This window comes from Dermacentor andersoni, chromosome 4 (genome assembly GCF_023375885.2).
Source record: "Dermacentor andersoni chromosome 4, qqDerAnde1_hic_scaffold, whole genome shotgun sequence".
Taxonomy (NCBI): Eukaryota; Metazoa; Arthropoda; class Arachnida; order Ixodida; family Ixodidae; genus Dermacentor; species Dermacentor andersoni.
In genome coordinates, this window is record NC_092817.1 from 99,553,924 (window position 1) to 99,576,320 (window position 22,397).

Consider the following 22,397-nt stretch of genomic DNA (forward strand, 5'->3'; position numbering starts at 1 on the left):
TAAACTTTTAAAAACAGTGTATTGTCAACAATGAATCAGACAAAAAGTCAAGTAAATGCCAAGATTAGGCAAGCATCAACAACACCACATGAATTCATTCTTACAACAAAAAATGAGTAGTGAGTAATGCACAGGATTTGAGCGTTAAAAATACTGTGTTTTCAATAATGCAGCAAACAGAAACAGGCGTAAAACCGGCTAACAGCAGACTATTTTTGTCAGACTAGACAATGCATAGACGATGGCCATGTCAATGTCATAATTACTCATTTCTAGGCATTAGTATAAGGATTGTAGGTAGAAAAAACATAATATATTTAGGGGTCATGGCAACTGGTAACCAGCAAATTTTCTATTAAGTAACTCAAACTTTCTTACTTGTGTCAAAAGAGTCTGAGCATGACTAGTCATCTGCAGTGACTGCACAGCAAACTGCAATGAGAATTTGTTAACACTTTGCACCAAGCAAACATGTAATTCTAGCTCACACCAGCAATGTTTTCTGCAACTAATGCTAAAAGTACACACAGAAACAAACTTCTTACTGGGTATATGAGTTCAGTGAATAAAAATATGTTTATGCTTGACTATGCAAAGGAAGTAGACTTCTGACACATTTTTTGCGCAGGATACACTTTGTAACAGCAGCTCACAGGCCACCAACAACCACACAAAGGTATGGAACGAATATTTGAGTGGCATTGTGTTTTCACAAATATTGTCGCGAAGTTAAGCAAAGCCTTGGCAAAATTGTGTTCTTTTAATAATGGTTGACACTCAGAGATCGCGCATACCACTATCCACTTCTTCGTTCTCGTTCAAGTGGCCGGCGGCCCCAGATGCAAGCCTATCTCGCATCAATATGACACGATTGTTTTTCGCCTAACCGAAAGCCTAAAAGCGTGCCTTACATTACGTTTCGAACTACGCTATGAATACTATGCAAACTTTCCCTATTTCTAAAAATCAGTCCTGCACAATCACCATCATGCACTGAAGTTATGAGGAAAAGCCAACACCCTGTAATTGGGTTTTCTCACACACCTGGCTTGCACGCACTTAAAATGATAGTATGATAATGGCAGTGGGGGGACAATGACAAGGGAACTCAATTTCTTTGTTGGGTCACAGCACTCATACGCAATAGTCAAGGTCCATGCAATGATAGTGCCTAGAATAAATACTTATAAGTACCTGTTTTACAGGTGCTAACATGTGTCATTTGTGTTTCTTTGTTGCGTTTGGGTGTGGTTTCTGTACACAATACATATCAGGTCATCTTGACAACGGTACCTCGAAAACCCAGGAATTCAGCTCTCGCATTATTCAAACGATCAAGTGGTACATTCATGTAAATATAGGCATCATCATTAACAGGTTATTTTCTTTTAATTTCACAGACACACACATTATATACACACAATCTCTTGTCTACCTTTAAACTTTGTTACCACAAGTTTGTAAAAATGGTCACACTGCTTTTGTGAGCACTGCATTCATTTGAAGATGTGAGGATTGAATGTAGTACAAAACAGTGATGAAATGTTTGGTCCAGCGGAAGGATTAAAAGAAGTGGAGACAGAGCCCCGCCGCCTGGCTCATGTACAAATGTTCCAAGCACCAAAAACTGGAACAACACATCTCAATGTAATTTAGAAATGATTCTACCACCCGTACGAGGCAAGCAGATATAGTGCAAATATGGCAAGAAATGAAACATTTGTACTCCATGTCAAGAACAATATGAAATGATATTGCATGAGCACAAATAAATCTACAGAATAAGATATCATTCAAGCACCATGCCTTTCTACTAAGAAAAGAACAAAACACTACCACAAGAGCACAATAACAACGATAGGCCTTCAAAAAATGCCGTTGTATAATTATAGTGACAAGAACAAAATATCACCGCAGTGGCACAGTCACCAGGAGAAGCATGTACATTAAAGCGTTTGAGGAATCGCATCACAAGCTGTTCCTAATTCTGTTAGAGACAAAGGCAGCGATCTCAGCTGTACGGTCGAGCACAAATGCATGCTTGAGGTTGAGAGAGCAGAGGGTGATGTCGCCATTTGGGAAGGTCTCCTTTATCTCCTGATAGAAGAGTATGGGGCACCAGCCATCATTGCAGCCATAGTAGAAGGTCAGCCGCTCCATGTGGGCCCCAATGAATTCATCGTCTCTCTCTCCCAGCTGCATACAAGATAATAGTATAGCATAGCACACATATTTTAGACTTGTGTGATGGCTGCATCTCCATACTCAAATGTAATAGCTGCCTTTAATATGAACAACAAGGAGGACAAGGGGCATGGTTTTTGTTAGCTACAACCATGTGAAGCCAAGGAAAGCATAGGGGAAATTATTGGCAGTAGTTTTAATTGAAGTGTTGAAATGATAAACTAAAACGAAATGAAAGTGGACGAAAAAAAGAACTCGCCGCCGGTAGGAGCCGAACGACACCTTCCACATTACGCGTGGTGTTGTACTACCAATTGTGCTATGGTGGTGGCTGTTCCCACGCCCACTTTATTTAGTATTTATGTATGTAATGTACACAAGATGTAACACTGAAAGTGTTAAGCAGTGCCACTCCTGAAAACCGCAGCAGATGTAAAACATCCTTTTTACCGATGGAGCCACGTAGTATGTGAACCTTTCTTCCACTAATACACTTTCATAAGCTACCTGAAGCCATCAAATGTGCCGGGGTTGTGACCCTCACTATGTAATGAAGAAGAAGGGGAACCGAGGGGCCCGATTTTTGTTAGCTATAAGCGCATGAAGCCAATAACTACCGAATGATTATCTGTTGTAATGTTATCGACATAATCTGTTGAAGTTACGTTGGGCAAACTTATGCCCCACAAACAAACAGCTACGTAAGTGAGAGTCTTGCTTGCAGCTCCAAAGTACACTGCTTTTCTTCAAGTGCCATGCCACTTCTTTTCCTCGTGTCCTGCACTGATTGCATGATACAACAGATTGTTGCGATGGCATATGCCATGCGAGCACATATTCCCCACATCACCGTTGTGCCGTCTCGCGCGTGCACTGTGAACAGCTCAGAGACAGCATAGCAACCGGCATGCGTAATTGAAAAACGGCAGCTTGTATCAATATTATAAGAAGCTGTATCTCTGGCTTTCGGTGGTGTGAATTACAGTATACCCTGTTAATATTCTTCAGGGAACCACGGGGAAAAAATAACATGATGTGGGTAAAAATTAAGCCTTTGATAATTATTAAGGCACTACTGATTACATGAAAAAGAAAAGGTACTTTGAGTTGTACAGTTGTACAGGAAGCCAACAAAATATTGAAAGCCCACTTGGTAAAGTTAGCTGTTGGCTGGTGGTTAAAATTGAATGTTAAACACTTTTCGAGCAATCACACTAAAGGCACTTGGTTTGGATCTTCGATAGTAACAGCGTCTTATCAATCATTTACAGCCATTTTTTCAGTTTCTATGCAGCCTTGTATATTGAAGTGTCCGCACAAAGTATCGGAGGTCATGAGGCAGTGTCCGCAAACATGGGTCTGTGCCTTCGTCCACCTCCTTTTTGCTTTCAACTTTATGAACCTTGTCGAGATTGTCAACCAGCAATAATCTGAACATTCTTCTGCACCACGTGACGGGATCTACGAAGTGACGGTTTTCACTAGTGACATAAAGCAGTTAACATTTTTAGGATGGGACATATGAATAACTGAAAAAAAAAATGCGCATTTTCAATCTAAATGTGCAAAATTCCTCAATAATAAGCATAATCAACAAAAAGAAAAAATATTTGGCTGGAATGTTTTCAGCAGTAGTGGGAAAACCCGAGGCAGGAAACTGGAAGTGGGCTTCACCCCAAGAGATCCAAAGCTCCGTTTTCAATTTGTATGGAGAGCCCTCATCACATGTGAACCATAGGTGTACATTTCATTTGCTTTATATCACATGTGCGACACCACTGCAGCTGGATATCTTGAATTGGCCTGTCTCCTCTGACGTTGCTTCCACAAGACAGTTAGTAGGATGCCAAACTTCTTCCTCGTTCAGTTTCCTGCTCTAAACCAACAAACGACACTTGCTGCCTGTCAATCAGTGTTGGCCAAAGACAATTACCCGGAAACTTCGTACCCAATGCTGAAACTCTGCAAGGAAAATATATTTTTCAGGTATCTTGCCTGTAGGCAACACTCGTCAATAAAGGGCTAGAATAGGCACTGCCAATGGGCATTGCCATATCAGGGTTGTGATGGTGCAGTTTTGGGACGTAACAATCAGGAAGAGAAATGTAGAAACTGGAAGCTAGCACACATGACCCCATGGAAACAAACGAGACTGGTGCTTCAGAGCTGAGAAAACGTAACAGGGAACATATCAACAAGGTTTTACTGTACTATTTTCAGTGAGGCAAGCAACAAACCCAATGTAGATGTGCCAAACCCTATCCATAGATGGTGCATTTTGTACTTGCTGCTGTCATCCATATAAGGCTATAAGAGCAACATCACCTGAAAGAGCTTTATGTTCTTTCATGTGCAACAGCTATTTACCTGACTTCTTATACAAAAACTATGTATAAAAATTAAGAGGGCCTTTTAAATAAAAGCCCTACAGTCACCCAAGATAGTGAGAACAGGCCTATATAGTGTTCACTGGACCAGCAGACCAATGCTCACCACTTGAAGTTCTTCATGAGCCATGTCCATCACAATTTGAAAAACAGTTGGCTTGAACAGCACATTCGTGGCTTTGATTGAGCGCTGTCGTATAGCCGGTGGCAAACTTCGGCAATACCAAGAAACCAACAGTGACTTGACTGTCTCTGGAAGCACCGTGAGGAGTAGCACGATGAGCCAGCTGAGGAGCCTCAGCAGCCGGGCGTCCCATGTTAGATTACAAGCATTGGGAGTCTCAGAGAGCCGCTCAATCACAGGGAACAGCAGGAATGACCGCTTCACCTGGGTGACAAAGAAGACAAGACAGCCAGCGCAGTGAAAACTTCTTTGCTGATTATAAGGGAAAGGTGGGAGGGGGGAGGGAGTATGCAGTTCACGGTCTGGCCCTAACATACTTCAAAATCAAAATCTTTATTCAGCATTCTTCCGCGTATGAAAAAAAGAATGCTGGGACAAGAGCAAAAAAGCTGCTACAAGCAGCTTGACGAGGCCCTTGCCCCTACATACATTGCCATACATTGGTGATGTTGCAAGATCTCTAACTATGAGTGGTCAACACCTAATGAACTACTCTGGTAAGAATTTGTAAGATCATACATTTATCTCTGTGCCTCACTCCATCCTTGTCCTCAAAAAGCACTCCAGCGAAATACGAAAATATTAAGTCGAGCTAGATCGATAGATTATTGGTCGACAGCTATCATTGTTTTCTATGAGGTAATATATGCTGTATGTCCCGCTATGGCTCCTCAATTGGAAATGCTCGCGCCGAAATGGACAAGTTGACATAATCTCCACATGACCTCTCTCTGGGCTGCTCTCTGTGAATCAGCCAGTGCTGACATCACACGGGAGGTAGCATAGTCTACAGCAAGTGGTGCCAATACGATTTTCCATTGTTGTCATTTCCCCCCTACAAAAGCTGTTCTAGCTACGAATGGCAAATTTGTTATTACATAAGCCTAATGATTCAATTTAGCTTTAGTTAATATTTGTCTTTAGTGTCCTTTTTGAAGAGTACTGACACATGCTTTTTGAAATACTTCACACACTTTTTGCATGTAAGAAGATAACAGTAGCAAGTATGAAAGTTATATAACATAACATAACATAACATACATAAGATACCTTACTCTGGCACTAAATTTTGCCTCGAAATGCTGGACTTGGCCCCATCAACATTACTGTGATGTCATGTAGCAATAAGGCTATGTGCGATGGCATTGCTCATAAAATAATAAACAAGCAGCTCTGCGTGCAATTTCTTGTTGCTGCACTTATGCGTGGCAGCCACAACAATTGCATGAACAAAGTGAGCCAGTGTATCATGACATCATAATACATACATCCACCTTTGGATACTGAAACTGATTCATAATATTAACAGGAATAAATTAAGGTGCTCTGAAGCTTGTTAGAATTTTTACCACAGACTCGGTTTTTCTCGAGGTCTCCTGCAGACTTCTGTTTCATGGAAACTATGTCACTGCCTGACATGGCTCAATGCAGGACAGCACACATACATAGAGTTGGCGTGTACAGGTGCAGCCACTGCTAGCGGGAACATGGAGCAAATGGCACCGCTCCGTGGAGTGCCCAACCACCAGTGCTTCACGAATTCTTGCAACGCAGGCGCAATCAAAGCGATTGTCAAAAAGCCCAGCGAGTCGTCTGCTAAGACTTCACACAGTGCAGGTGGTGGCGTGGCGCACTGCCATGGGCTCCCGTGTTCCTGCTAACAGTGGCCACGCCTGTACATATAGCCATCTATACTACCCCTGCAGATGTACTGGTCGTCACCCCTGCTCTTTATGAAATTGCACAAGGAATCAACAGATGATGCTTAAATATCCTCACTGCAAGAAATACACACCTCCAAGTTCCATTAGTAAACCGAATTCATTTATTTCACTCCTTCTGCCGTGTTAAAGCAAATAGCTCCCCTTGGTTCTTTTGCCTGTTTCTTGTATTCTGATGGGCACATTCATCGCTAAATGCCAATTAGCTCTTGGAGATACATGTGCTGTCACATAAGAGCTTTGTGGCATCTGTAGGTTTAGATGCTGTAGTTGGTGGTGGAGCTGCGTCACATTTCTCTTCTGCTAAATTTTGTTTTGCCTTGTGGTCCAAGCCCTCGAAATCTACTCTTCTTCTGTGGATAATATACATTTCAATGCCGTATACTTGAAAACCTGTTTGTGAACACCTTTAGTGTTCCTATGGCACTCAGCGCCTCAAGCTTCTCTGGTAACCTAGTTTGGTTCAGAAATCAAGTAGTCCTACAATTTTTCTGGAGTTTAGAGACCTTTGACTTTCATTTAACATATAAAAAAAAGAAAAAACGGAGACAAGTCAAAAATGCAATGTCAGCACTTCTATTAGCAAGAGTGGGCGGGTAGCAGCACTCACAACTCGAGAGGATACAAGGGCCCTACAGGCTGCATGTTCAAATACGCCTGTTTTAGCAGCTGGCAACATTAACATTTACCATGACACTGAAAGTAGCGACAGCTTCTAGACCAGAGATACAGATGGTAAAAAAAAAATATGTATTGTGGAAAAAAGTGGCTCTGTCATTCTTTTTTCTTTTGAGCACCTGAAAATTTGGCCACAATTTCCAGCCTGGAAAAATAACAACGTAAAATTTAAACACAATTATGTGCATAAAAGCATCAACAGATGAAACCAAACCTGGCACTCGTTCGAACAAAGGAGACCGATGACATCACTATCACGCAGTGTCGGCACAGCTTGCCCACGAAAGCTGCGAAAGTACATGCTGCCTTTGTATTTAAGTTTTGTTGTCATGTTGACTGCAACATAAATACCTAATCTTGTATTTCTAGTTGAGTAAATAAAGTATGTTGACAATCTGTTCCTATTCTTTTTACCTGTATAGTGCACAGAATCACCCTGCTACAAATATTGATAGTGGACAGAAAGTGTGAAACCTAATTCGCTTGAAACCTAATTCGCTTCAAATTTTTCTAGACATTTCAGATCTCTAATCTAAACAGAGCTACAGAAGTGGTGCGACTCACATTGAGTTCCTTGAGCTCCTCGAGCACCTGAAGAATCATGTAGGCCCCAATTGAGTGGCCAGCAAGAAAGATGGCACGATTGCCAGTCACCAGACTCCTGACAAATTCCACTTTGTGTCTCACCTGCCCGTAAAGCCCATAGAGGTGCCAGTGCTCTGCATAAAAATGTAAAGAAAAGCAGCTCAATTTGGGTCAAAATATGTCATGAATATCAGGCAATACCGCACCTGAATTCATATTTGGGTGCAGTAATACCTTATTTGGTGTCTTGATAGAGACATGCATGCACAGCAATACCCGCCGTAGCGGCTTAGTGGGTATGGCATTGCGCTACTAGGCACGAGCTTGTGGGAACAAATCCCTGCTGCAGCAGTCACATCTCATTGGGGGTGAAACGCGAAAACACCAGCATATCATGTATTAGGAGCACGTTAAAACACCCCGGTAGTCAAAATTAATCCATAGCCTCCCACTATAACATTCCTCATGATCAGATCACACTTTTAGCATGTAAAATTCAAGAATTTAATTTTTCATTTTAGTGACTACCCTCCAATCTCGGGCATCTTTAGCACCTGCTGAGTTGTCAATGATATGTGTACAAGTAACCGTACTTGTCGCAGTTTGTTACTGAAGGCTGCCACTGTAGCGTTTTACAATGTCCTGTAGTGCCATGTGATCATTTCTTTATTATGCAGGTCTGCAGTACAATGCACATTTTCTTTGCACAGTTGAATCTTGGTAAATGGAAATTGCGTAGACGGAATCGCCAGCTAAAGTAAACAGCCTCTATATTGGATTGTTTTGTATTTGGATAATGCAGAAAACTTGTTAATTGGAACAAGAATTTTTGCGAATCAAAGTAATTTAAACAACAGAAGCAAACTCTAAAGTATCTTTTTTAATAGAAATAGCTAATATCTTATTCTTATTTTGCAAGACCTGTCTTCTATGCAGAAATCCATCCTTATAAAGCAGTGGCAAAAAGTCAAGATATTTAAAAGGGCCCTGAAACACTTTTTTTGAACACATAAAACATTGCCAATCTGTCGAATGCTGCTGTGAACATGTGGGCCAAATATCACTGCATTGCATGCAGCAGGGAATTTACAATCTTAAGTCAAAAACAGTGAAAAATTGTTTGCTCTCACCTCTGCATGCAGTGTCATAGAAAGCAGCTGGCCCACCAATGCTATTAGCTGATTTTGTGATCGCGAGAGCATTCTCAGTAATACATAATTACTAATTTTGAGTTAAATAAAGGAAAGATAGATATGGCCGCAAATTCGAAAAGGCAGAAAAAATCATTTCATCTTCGCACTGCACATGGCTGCATCAGTTGTGTGTGGCCTCCAAGATGGCATCAGAGTGCTGTGTGACATAGTCTATCGTGGCCATCATGGGGTGTCGTGATGAACCCTTTGGCCACCGCAACACTAAATTTTTTGCCAGAGCTCTGCCCTCTTGGCTGCTCCGCTGTGTAGCTTCCAGCATGCTAGCAGAGCCGAAAAGTGGGAAGAAAAGCCGTGTATCGGCGTGATAACTCCTCCTATAGCTGGAGGATTTGAAAAGCTTTTTCCCCACGAGATGACATCCTTTAATAGTGAGGCCATTCTTGGATTAGTTAGAAAAATGCTTCAGAGCTCCTTTAATACATAGCATGCGCAGTCCAGACAGCATGGTGGCGCCGCCACTCACCCCACAGACGACCGAAATAAGAACGGCTGAAATTTCGGACACCGTACAGCGTGCCATCTTATATTTTGGACTCCAGCAGCACGACCCTGTGCTAACTCAGCCATCGATTTAGTCGAGCAGTAAGGCAATGTTTTTGCTCTGATACGTTGCTGGTACCTCTTCTAAATCAAAACTAGTGACGCCAAGTCAATCCAGAAGTCGCCTGCCGCACTCAAACCATGCGGCAAACACATTCACTTTATTTTTAGCATGTCTAACAGCATTAAGAGGGTTTATGGTATATAGCGCTATACCTCTGCACATCTCTCTCAATAAAAGGAAATCCTGTTGATTGGAACATATTTCTCCGGTCTATTCAGGTGACATTTAACAAGATTATACTGCATATGCATGGTTTTTGAATGCAACGCATTCCTCGCTCCTGCCTCAGGTCTCGGCGAAGACTGGCTGGCAATGACTGGCTTTAAAATAAAATAGATATTGTAGGCAGTTATGTCCACTGTATTGGTACAAGAGCTACTGAAGCTATGCTGCGTTAGCCACAAGGTGTTAATGAATACTATAGTAAAAAATACTAGAGATTATAGGAGTGAAGCTGAAGAGACATGCCACATTTGCCTGGTTTTGAGTTAGTCCGAGAATAGAATGCACACTGAAGTAGACAGGCAGGAAGATTATGGCTATGAATTCTTTCCAGTTTTTGGAATAGATAAGTTTCGTTTGGGAGACATAAAAGCTTCATTCAATTTAATTCCAAACACAGTGATAAACAATGCAACCCCATGTAGTATCATGTGCATGTACCACTGGAATCACCTATGCACAAGTGCCACAGTGACAAGCACAATCTTCAAGTGGCAGTAGCGCTGTATTACCACCTAGCTCATGCCACAGTAGCAGAAGTCTTTATCGGTTGCTAAATCTAAAGTCCTTGTGTACGAAAACATATTGTTGCATACTCCAGGGTAGCGTATCGTACTGCTGCCGAGTTGTAGCGACGCCTGCCTATCGAAGCTCGACCGACGTTACTATTGGGTAGCGTGGCGTTGTCGGCGGTCTGCAGGCATACGGTAGACCATGGAGACCGGGCAAGGACTAGACGATTTCTAGTGTGAAACTTGCACGGTTTATTCAAAGGTTGGTGAAAGATGAAGAGAAGAGAATGAAGTGTTTTAAAAAAGTACATTTCGGAGCCCCTTAAATAGGCTCTCTACAATCGTGAGAGGGATCTTGCTTCCGTCGAAGTCACGTTACCGGCATAGAGTCTGATTCGCTGCAAGGAGGAGTGCGTCCCACCTCAGGTTATACCAAGCCTCAGGTCCGGGAATTTCAGACACTTCTCCTTCTCTTTGGTGCGTTGCTGGTTCGTGGATGTTCTCCTGTAGAGCTTGACAGTTTGAGGAAAGGGTCCCTCTAAAGTGGCACACACACACACAAAAGGCCTGTAAACACTGCGGGGCTTCCGCCAGACCGGCAGACACTCGAGATGACCGTGGCGAATTAGGAAGTCACGCTTCATTTCGACGAGGCATGGCGGGTGAAAGTCCTTTCTGCTCGAGGTGCTAGACGCCAACCGTAACAGCATCTCCGGCGGGGGAGGAAGATCCCGATGCGCAGGGGCCAGCAGCCGTTGTGAGAGGGATCGGCGTTTCAGTAGCAGAATTCCCCTCAGAGGTGACGAACCCTTAGTTTGTAGCTGGTAGATTCCTGGGAGTTGTCATCATTCCTCGTGGCGCTCTTGTGACTTTTCTCCCTGGTCCGGTCCAGTAAAATTAGTCTTGCAAGCAGGTCTTGCAACTTTTTGTCTCCTGTGTGAGCAAGCAATCACCCCAGAACAGTGCCGGACCCACAACCACAAAGCAGTGAGCACAAAGCCACCCTCCTCCAAGACACACCAGGCTTTAAAAAAAAAAAAAAAGATAACCCGCTACACCTTTCCCATTCCTTACGCGCGTCCTCCCCCCCTTCCCCCGAACACTAAAAACAGTCATTTCTTGAAAGCGTTAAGCCGTGGTTATTAAAATTAGCTAACAATCGACTACACTTTGGAAAAAACGTATGAACGAATGTAAAAAGGCCACGGAAACCCGGGTGAGCGTGAGGCTTTCGTTACTCTAGGGGCAACGACTCAAGCCGTCGGCATTGCCATTAAGCTTACCCTTCTTGTAGCGAATATTGAAGGTGTACTGTTGAAGAGCCAAGCTTCAGTGCAAAAGACGGCCGTTTTTCGTAGGCATGGACTGCAGCCAGGTGAGGGGACAGTGGTCAGTCTCTATGGTGAACCTTGAACCAGTGATATAGCAAGCTAGCTTCTGCATCGCCCATACTACGCAGGCGCATTCTTTTTCTGATGCACTGTATGCTTCCTCACAAACTGAAAGCTTTCTACTGGCGTACGGTACAGGGTGTTCGTGCTCGTCATTTTTCTTTTGACAAAGCACCACCCCCATACCCCTGTCGCTGGCATCACCCTGAAGAATGAATGGCTTAGAGTAGTCAGGCGCGTTCAACACTGGCTGACTCGTTAGTGCTTTCTTCAGCATACTAAAAGCCTTTTCTTTTGCGTCATCCCACTTTACCGTTCGTGGTTCTGTTTTTCTGAGAGCATCCGTTAAAGAACTCGCAATCTCGGAATACCTCAGGATATACCTTTGGTAATAACCCGCCAAGCCAAGGAATGATCTGATGTCCCGCTTGGTGCGTGGTTGCGGGGAGTTGTCTATTGCGGTCAATTTAACCTCGGAAGGCCGACGATGACCTTGCCATATTACATGGCCTAGATAAGCTACCTCCGCGCGTCCTAATTGGCATTTGGGAGCCTTAACAGTTAAGTTGGCCTCTCGTAGACGACACAGCACGGTTCGCAGGTGTTGCATATGGTCCACCCATGATAAAGAAAAGATTGCTATGTCATCGAGATACGGAAGTGCAAAGTCCTCCATTCCTCGTAGCACCTGGTCCATAAGGCTAGAGACGCAATATGGCGCATTCTTCAATCCAAAGCTCAGGACTTTCGGACGAAAGGTTCCCATAGGGGACATAAACGCCGCAAGCCTGCTTGCCCTCTCGGTCAACGGAACTTGCCAGTACCCTCTGACTAAATCGAGCGTAGAGATGAAATTAGCACTGCTCACTTTCTCAAGCCTTTCCTCGATGTGCGGTATTGGATAAGTCTGGTCCTTCATGATTAAATTGAGTCTGCGGTAGTCAATACATGGTCGCGGCTCCTTTCCTGGGACCTCAACTAAGATAAGAGGCAAGGTATAATCACTCTCTCCAGGCTCTATTGCACCTAGCTCTAATATCTTGTTTATTTCAGCAGCCATGACTTCACGCTGACGAGGTGAAACGCGATAAGGTTGCGAACGAACTGGGTCCAATGAGGTTAACTCAATATCGTGAACGATCGCAGTGGTCCTGCCCGGTGTGTCTGAAAATATGTCTTTAAATTCAAACACGAGTTCCCTCAGTTCGGCCATTTGATTGGGATTCAACTCCGCCTGTTCTACTAACTTGTCAATGGTTTCGTGAATGTCTTTTGCCTCCGTCACTGCTGTTAACTCAGGAAAGTCGACAGGCATCCCCTCAGGTTGGTTAAGGGACATGTTCACAATGGCTTCCCTCTGCCGGTAGGGTTTCAGGCTCATTGCCTTTTCCCAAACTTCAAAGCGTCGCGTGCGAGCCGTCCTGTTATAGTAATGCTTAGCATTGCTTTGTCCCTTACGCATTTCCTGCTCAGCAATCATTGTGGCAGGGCTTATGTTCAATAACTTTCTCTTGCATTCCGCCTCGCGAGACATTTCAGGCTCCGGCGCTTGCCTGACCTCTTCATTAGCTGGTGCACTTTCCGCTTTATCCCCTATAGGGTTGTCCTGTTTGGTGCTGGTTGACGAATCCTCCGTCAAGTCTGTTTCCTCCACCACTGGACATTCGTACACTACCTTGGCCGCGAGCTTCCTTGCCTTGGAACGAGTTAAGGCTCGTACTATTACCTCACTAAACCCGATTCCCCTGCGTCATAGCAAATCCTCCGATTTGTTAGAAAACAAATACGGATACTGCGGAGGGAGATGTGCCAAGATGGCGGCTTCAGTGTCCAGTACTCCAAAAGGGCCTTTGATACGAATCTTGGCCACAGGGAGACAAACACTGCAGGCTTCTACGGCTTGCCTTATCGAAGCACATTTTCCCGTGAATTGGTGTTCCTCTACGTACAACAGATGCACCACGTCCATTGTGTCTGCCGAGTCGCGAAGCACCCTACACGGTTTGCCGTTTACCACGAGGTCTCGAATGTATGGTTCTAGCAAGTTCAGATTTTCTATGTTACTACTTAGTGACATCAATACTAGTTTGGGATTTCTGCACCCCACAGAGATATGCCCCGTTTGCTGGCAGTTGTAGCAAACTACTGGTTTCTTTGCCTCGAAAGTTTTTTCCTTCTGCCTTTCTGCACTTTGTTCAGGTGATTCCTTCTCTCCCTCGCTATCTTCGTCACTATTTTTCACCAAATCTGACCTTTCCATTATCTTATACCGACTCGACTTTGACCATCGCTTTGGCTTGTCGGGTCTGTATTTATTGATCTCCTTCTTAGGAGCTTTGTTGCCTTCCTCTGCACAGTGAGTTATGTACTCCTCAGCGAGATCGGCCGCTCTCGTGATAGTGTCTACGCCTGGCCTATCCTGAACCCAATACTGCATGTTTACTGGCAGCCGGCGGTAGAACTGTTCTAAAGCAATGCACTGCATTGTCTTTTTGGCGTCGCCGAGTGCACACTCTTCTCTGAGCCATTCCTTCAGGTTTACCTCCAAGGTGTATGCAAAATCTGAGTATGACTCACTTTTGGTTTTCTCGACTTCCCTGAATTTTCGCCTGAATGCTTCCGCTGATAATCTGTACTTTTAAAGCAGATTTGCTTTGACTTCATCGAAGTCCTCTGCTTCTTTCCCCATGCGGGACATGATATCAGCTACCTCACGTGGCAGTAACGTAAGCAAGCGTTGTGGCCACATGTTTCTCGCGAATTTTGCCTTCTCACACGTGTGCTCAAACTGTACCAGAAAAAGACATATGTCCCCTCCTACTGTGTAGGGTGCCATCAAGTCTATCATTTTGCGCTCGTTTTCACGCACCTCTGTGCTAGATCTTTCAGTATTTTGGGCTTTCAGAAGCTCAATCTCTAGGCGCTTCATTTCGAGTGCGTCGCGTGCAACACGGTCGCGCTCTTCTTTGGCCTCTAGGCGCTTATGCTCTTATTTTTCCTCTAGGTGCTTACGCTCCTTCTCTGCAATGCTCTCTAGGCATTCCTTCAGTTCATCATCATCTGCCCCGATCGCTTCGATTGCCTCTATGATCTCCGGCTTTCTCATTGATTTGGCAATTTGGAGGCCCAACTCTCTGGCCAAGCTCAACAATTCCGGCTTCTTTAGTGCCTTCAAGTTCATGGCTGCCCTTAGTACTGCTAACTCTTCACTCTATGACAACCTTGACATACTCAAAACTTCCGTCAACGGTTAAAGAAAAATCACTGTACTGTACTTTCCAAAAAATACATAAAGCCAAGTGATATCTTAGTGAAGAAAAGCCGTGCACTCACCATATGCAGTCGTGAATCTGGACACCTTCCTTCCGAACGTTGTCACCAGGACGAAGAGGCTACGATCTTGTAGTTGTCGTCCAAGTTGGGGTCTCCAGGGTTCCGTATCCCAATCGCTACCAGCCAGTTTGTTGCGTCCTCCAGGCTAGCGTATCGTACTGCTGCCGAGTTGTAGCGATGCCTGCCTATCGAAGCTCGACTGACCTGACTATTGGGTAGTGTGGCATTGACAGCAGGCTGCAGGCATCCGGTAGACCATGGCGACCGGGCAAGGACAAGACAGTTTCAAGTGTGAAACTTGCATGGTTTATTCAAAGGTTGGTGAAAGATGATGAGAAGAGAATGAAGTGTTCTAAAAAAGTACATTTCGGAGCCCCTTAAATAGGCTCTCTACAATTGTGGGAGGGATCTTGCTTCCATTGATGTCACGAGACCGGCATAGAGTCTGATTCGCGGAAATAGAGTCCCTCCTCCTCCGGTTATACCGAGCCTGCTGCAAGGAGGAGGGCGTCCCGCCTCCGGTTATACCAAGCCTCAGGTCCGGGAATTGCAGACGCCTGTCCTTCTCTTTTGCACGTTGCTGGCTTGTGGAAGTTCTCCTATAGAGCTTGACAGTTCGAGGAAAGGGTACGTCTAAAGTCTCTCTCTCTCACTCTCTCTCTCTCACACACACACACACACACACACACACACAAAAGAGGCCTGTAAACACTGCGGGGCTTTCGCCAGACCGGCAGACACTCGAGATGGCCATGGCGAATTAGGAAGTCACGCTTCATTTCGACGAGGCATGGTGGGTGAAAGTCTTTTCTGCTCAAGGTGCTAGACGCCAACCGTAACAATATACAGGAACATTAGCTAGACTCATCAACAGCCATTTTCAAATAATCACAACGCAACATATAATGTAACATGTCGCAACATCCTCCTCAGCTTCCTTTGAGTTAAAATAATAATAGTAATAATAATAATAATAATAATAAGGCAGCCGTTTGATTCTGTGAAGGATTACAGTTAATCTAGGCAAAGTAGTTGCAGGAGACAGGACCATGATAGAATTAAATCTGCATAAGAACAAAGGTGGGCTGAGCCAAATTGGAAGAAATTCCAAAGTTCTGAGTGGCACCGTGTTGATATTGTTGAAAATAAAAGTGCACATTTACATGGTTGAGCAAATTCAGAACAAACTCAAGTCCTGAATCATACCTTGGCAATATCATTAAACAGAACTGCCTGTTGGCCTAGTTGGTGCTTGCTAAAAGACAAGTTTTTTGCCTCGATTGGACACTCGCAAAAGGAAGACACATAAAGACAACACAGGCGGCATTTCCAACTGATTTATTTTGGGCTGTGACCCAAGAATATACATATACATACACACATGCGCTGACTGTTCACAGATCTACGTTACCCAGCAGTCAAACAATCTAGTTTCCGATTTATAGAGCACAATAAATGTATCGCTACTGCAATTTGTACTTTTTTTTATATAGTAGGCTTCCATCAGCTCACGTGCTGTTTGAAATCTACTTCTGCCAAGAATCCTAATCTCAGAAAACCGTTTATCACATGCAGGCCTTGCAGTGTGCAGGCAAGTGTGCCATGCCATCTTTCATTAGATTTAGTTCGTGTTCCCTGGCTCGTTCATTTATGCAGCGTCCAGTCTGTCCTAGGCTGGGCGCTGCGTGTATATATGCGTGTATGTATATATGCGTGTATGTATGCATGTATGTATATATATATCCTTGGGTCACAGCCCAAAATAAATCAGTTGAAAGTGCCTCCCGTGTTGTCTTTATGTGTCTTCCTTTTGTGAGTATTCAATTGTGGCAAAAAACATGTCTTTTATCATTAAACAGAAAAGTACACATATAGTCACTGCACTCTATGCAGTGAATATATGTGCACAGATCATGCATGTGAGCGAAGGAGGTTAACAAAGAAAGTTGAACAGAAGGCAAGTCCCTTTTGTAATGAGTAATTGGGAAACAAAAAGCAAAACAAAACCGATGAAACAGAAAGATAGCAGCATGCATTACATGTGGACCTTGGGTAGATTACTTTCGAGCTGAAATTAAAAAGAAGTAGTTTGGAAGGCAGTGTAATGCATTTGCGTTACACAGCTCTGTTTCTATCGTTTTTGTGAAACAAACATGTGCATCAGAGGTTGCACTCACTGTAACAGCTAAGCAGTATGAGAGGAATTAGTACGAAATTATATCCACTCAGTACATTTCACCTCCGCCGCCTTTATCACCTCTCTTTTATTCAATACACGATTACCTTTCGGCGACGGTGCTAGGTGCTTTGTCACAACTTCATCATGTCCCGCATGAGAAAGGCCGCAGACATGAAGTCTGCCGTCAAAATGGTCGTATACTTCAGTGAGAAAGTCTTCATAGTACTCAATAATTCCTGGGTTCCCTGCGAACAGCAATCAAATCGGTGCTATACAGAAAAGCATGTATATTAAGGAAGCCGACCATGATAATGTCCCTTCTAAATCTGAATAAACCGAATATACATTGGTGCACAATTAAAAAAAAAATGTTGTGACGCCTAATATTGGCATATATATATATATTATTGCTTTCTATCGTTTGATATGACATTGTAATGCAATTCGGTTGAAATAATTCGTATATTAAAGGCAAAAAAAAAGAAAAGAAGGAAGTCAGGCACATTATTTGTACTTAAAGATCAATATTTCAGGAGTAACCTTGCACTCTGTCATTTCGTTTTCCAAGTGATCACGCCACTGATAACGGCTGAGGCGAAGATTTCAAGTTTGCATAATTATATGCCAAATATAATAAACATAAAGGTGTCACGCTGCCTAGGTCTACCGCATCATACCGGCAGGAATCCACGCAACATTGCAGAAATTTTTAATATGAAACGAACCACTATCGCGGCTACGAACCTGGAATGCATATCAAAAGCGGCTCCTGGCACTTGGGGCCAAGGTCAGTCTTTCCCACCAGCACAACTTTTGTCGGAACGCTGTTCACCGTCATGTATTCATAGCGCACCTTGGGAACTTGTCTCTGTGCCATTGCAAGCGACTGCTGTGAAGCTACGATCAGAACGCGCGTTCCGGCGTCGACAATCAGTCGCTTATGTTTGAATGAAACAGTCCCACGGCTCACGATGGGAGACAGCCTACAGCGACAAAAGAGAAACTGACTTCGCTCGTCTTTGTTTCGCACTTGCAAAGCGAACGGTGGTTTGTGGTCTCCGAGATTGGCAATGCATAGTAAGCGAAAAAGGTATTGCCCACCTCTCGCAATCGCTTCCGCCGCATGCCACCAGCAAAAGCATGGCCTTCAAGAACTGCTCAGAGGGCGCTATTACTTACTAGGGTGTATATTTGGACACCCCCTACTGTAGAATAATACTGGAACGCAAATTTTAGTTTTTGTCTCTCAGCCGACGCTAACTAGAACTAAAATATGGAAGGCTATAAATTCTGATGGCTGCATCTGCCAGTTCTGAATGCGGAGCCGGAAGTATGTCATGGCAGCCATGCCGTAAGGTGACATTTAAAAATGGAGTTTTTCTGTTTTCTTCATATTGTTGTGATTAACGAAAATCGAACCTTCGGAAATGCCTTGGTCTGCGCCCCTTGTAGTGAGAAATGTTAGTAACATGGCAGCTATGTCACTTTTGGCTTGTGTAGTAGGTTAAATTATGGCCTTCGAGATCTGGTCGGCCCCAGGAAGACAAGTGCTAGTTTCGGTTTCAAGGAACGTGCGTGCTCCAAGCGGTTGCCGAACTTCCTAACTTATCTTTCTATCTCTCTTTTTGCGAATTTTAAATCGGGCGAAGCGCGGGAAGTGGTTGTCGTCTTGCGTCCGTCGAGCTTACCTCGGCTCACCCATGCTACTCGCTCAGCGATATTACAAGTCGGATCGCGCTTGGTCATCTGCTTCCGTTGTCGTCCTAAGTATGAAGATGGGAAAGATAAGACAGAGAAGCTTGAGCAGGCGTGCAACGAGCGGAAGACGCAAAAAACAAGATCAACCAAGCATTAGGCGAATATGGCAAAACAGTGGATCACATGTGTTGCGCGGCTCTGCGGTGTTCTAACACCGCGGGAATTCAAGTTCTGCGAAGTTTTTCAGGTTTCCTAATGACAGCAGGTAAGCACAAGTACTTTATTTCTGAGCCGGTATTCACTTTGCATGAGTAAACCAGTCTTGTGCAAGCCTGAGTGAACTGGCATAGGAGTAGACTCGCTCGACCAATTCGTCATGGCAACCCATCTGCTGTCGGTGAAATCCTTGTACTAAAGGAGTTGAGTGCGAGTTTTTTTATTGCTCAGTAACCTTTCTTTAGGCTCAGCTTCGGTGTGTGCAAGTTTTGAGTAGCTGTATTACAAACGAAGCGCAATGTTATTTGTTTTGCCGGCAAAATGTATTTAATCATACCAGTAATACAAGTACAGACTATTTAATGCTAATTAAGTACGAACTAGTAATCCCCCTTGCGATGAAGAGTGCTATTAAGCTTTTTTTTTTAATGAATGCTTGGTTCCTTGCCTTGCTGTTGTGTCAAAATAGTATCCTAATACTCGCCGTGCTTTTCTGTATATACGAATGTGATGCAAAGTATGATGACAAACAGATTATATGCGCTTGTAAGCGCTATACAATTATTCTCCCTCATTCGGCATGTACTTCAAATAATGACAGCAGTTATAGGCTACTCCCTGTTCATGCAGATACATATGGCCAGTTTAAAATTACGTGGGTCCTTACTTCTCATGCTGTAAATGAAATACATGTATTGTACGCTACCTTCTTTCTCTAAGCCACAAAATGTGTCGCCGTCATGACATACGTGATAGTCAAGTTCCGTGTGACCAGCCTGTAATGGTTAATTTTCGCATTGGTTTGGATCTTCTGGAACCTATGTTCGCTTATTATGTACAAATTTCAGTTGTGAAAGAAAATTGCTTCTGCATATTGACAGTTTCGCACTGCGTGGAGGCCAATCTTCTTCCAGTACGGAATGTGTGAATAAAAACAAAAACGTTCAACTTTTACTTGTGTTGAGTTTTGGCTGACTGAGAAATTTGCCAGCTTTAGTCGATTCAATTGACAACACACGAACAAAATTAATGATTGATGGTGCCAGGAAGTTATTTTCTTTATACTACCCCACACTATATCTGCGGACTAGTTGAATTGTAGCCCTAAACCTAACCACAAGTTAGGAACTTCAAAGCGACTACTTTCACGAAATTACGAAATTTAATATAGTACCTAATATTCGTAATTAACGACGGTTTGAAATATAAATATTATTTATTATATTTGCTTGGCACTGGTGTGTGCGAGCGCTGTCTGAGTGATTTAAAAATGCATAGAAGCTTCCAAGGTAAATGCTGCAGAAAAATTATGCAGATCCCACGCACTGTGGGAATCGATGTAAGCGAAGTTTACCGTGCTGGATGCTTTGATTAACAATAATTAGCGATGATTTTGACGGTTAAAGCTTAATTTAATCAACGTTTAGGCTAACATGAGAGTGGTGAGTTGATGTCAAACGTTACCTATCGTGCACCACTGCTGTTTGTCTGCGTAGTACACAGAACACACAGGGAGCGGTGTTTGCTTGAGGCGTTGTTGTGCGCCATATTTTATAACCTCTGAGAGGGTTGAGCGTCATTGCCTCACATGACACATCGCATTGTGGCAGAAGTATTACACTTGAATTGGATTGTGGAGCTGTACGTCCCAAAACCACACTCGGATTATGAGGCACGCCGTAGTGGCGGGCTCCGGATTAATTTTGATACCGTGATGTCCTTTAACGTGTTCCAAAATCTAAGTGCACGTGCGTTTTCTATTTCGCCCCCGTGGAAATGCGGCTACCGCGACTGTGATCAAATCCACGACCTCTAGCAATGCCATGGCCGCAAAGCTAACGCGGCGGGCACAGAAGTGTTGATTTGACGGTCGACAGCTTCCGTAGTGCCTCCTGGATCCTGTGGTGCGCTTGGCGGCTCTGCTTCTGCACGCCGTGTGTAAGTTGCCCGCTTGACATATTTGCATGGCGTTTATTTTTCAGAAATAACAGCAACGTACTGTACCGTACCTTGAACTTAAGCTTATCCTGTTTCCCCGCTCTTTGCCTTCTTACGTCACCTCCCCACTCTCTTCTACGAGAACTGCCTTTTCTCCTCTCTACAGTTATATCTGCGTCACCTCTGGCCTCGCACGTCACCGTCCCTCTCCGGGCGGATTCGCCGCGAGTGAAGAGGGAAACGGCGATTGTATTGAAATTTCAGGCCTTTCCGCGGCGAGTAGCGATGTAATTCTTTGCAAACACGATCGTTGGCGCGCATTGTATGCTCTGCGCCTGTCAGCTCAAAATGGCCAGACCTGGTGAGGGGTCCTTTAAAGAAGCGCTTCGTAACCACGGCACATTTCAGCGGGTCCTGCTCCGCGATTTGGGCAATGTCGCCGAGCGGCCAAAGGACCTGCAAGAGAGCGCGAACACAGCTGACACAGCCGACACAGCCCGCTTGCATGCGAAGTGGGAAAGGAGGCTTCGCGGCAAGCCTCCTCCTCCCGGTGGCACGCCCTCTCCCTTTACCTTCAGAATTCATCAGTGACGTCACTGAGGCATTGTTTTGTTTGTGAATTATTTCCAGTTGGAGATCCGGCAACCGCCAGCGCTGCCGCCGCGTATCGGCTAGTATCGGCATGGGACCAAATGTCCCAAGGGAGGTAAAGGGAGTTTCCGCACACTGGTTTGGTTCCAATAATCGCTGGGTGTTACATCTGAGAGGCGCAGAAGAAGTTTTGTTTGCTTCGCAGTTTTTATTTGTTTTTTTTTTTAATCTTGACAAACCAGGCAAGTAATAGCGCCAAGTGATTATACTGAACGATTTGCGACCTTGCTGTAAAGTTCTAGCGATAACGCATTAGCGGTAAGCGCAAGATATTTTTATATGATAAACACATGTACCAGTATTTAGGGCTCTCTCAAGTTTGCCAGTATGTTTTCTAGGTTACCGAAGTACTGGACCCACATTTAACGCAAGAACAATGATGAGTCTAAAAAAATTCACCAGCGATTACGATACTCTCTTATGCGAAATTAGAGCGCAGCTCTATACGTGTTTTCATTTCGCGATATATTGGCTGGCGCGGACAATCTGTCTCGTAAGGCACGTTTCAATCGGAGCTAAGTTAAAGTGAATAGGAGTGTGGCGCGAGTGGCGCGCTTGTCTGGAGATCGCGAGAGCCAGCGCGTGGGTGACGCGATCAACGGTGACGCATGCGCGCGATTCACAGCAGCCGCCGCCGCCGCCGACAAACCTGCCAGACGACGCGCGCTACTCTGGCACCATCTCGTAGCCATCGTTGCCG

General features: G+C 44.2%; 1 protein-coding gene across 1 annotated transcript; it reads right to left on the reverse strand.

The window, feature by feature from the left end:
* Positions 1 to 18,295, reverse strand: LOC126536539 (lipid droplet-associated hydrolase-like). The gene is made up of 5 exons (XM_050183549.3): positions 17,939 to 18,295; positions 17,299 to 17,439; positions 7,719 to 7,873; positions 4,678 to 4,959; positions 1 to 2,196 (listed from the first exon to the last, which is right to left on the reverse strand). The coding sequence occupies exons 1-5, from the start codon at positions 18,069 to 18,071 to the stop codon at positions 1,969 to 1,971; spliced, it is 939 nt and encodes a 312-aa protein (XP_050039506.1). The 5' UTR covers positions 18,072 to 18,295; the 3' UTR covers positions 1 to 1,968.
* Between the last annotated feature and the right edge of the window lie 4,102 nt (positions 18,296 to 22,397).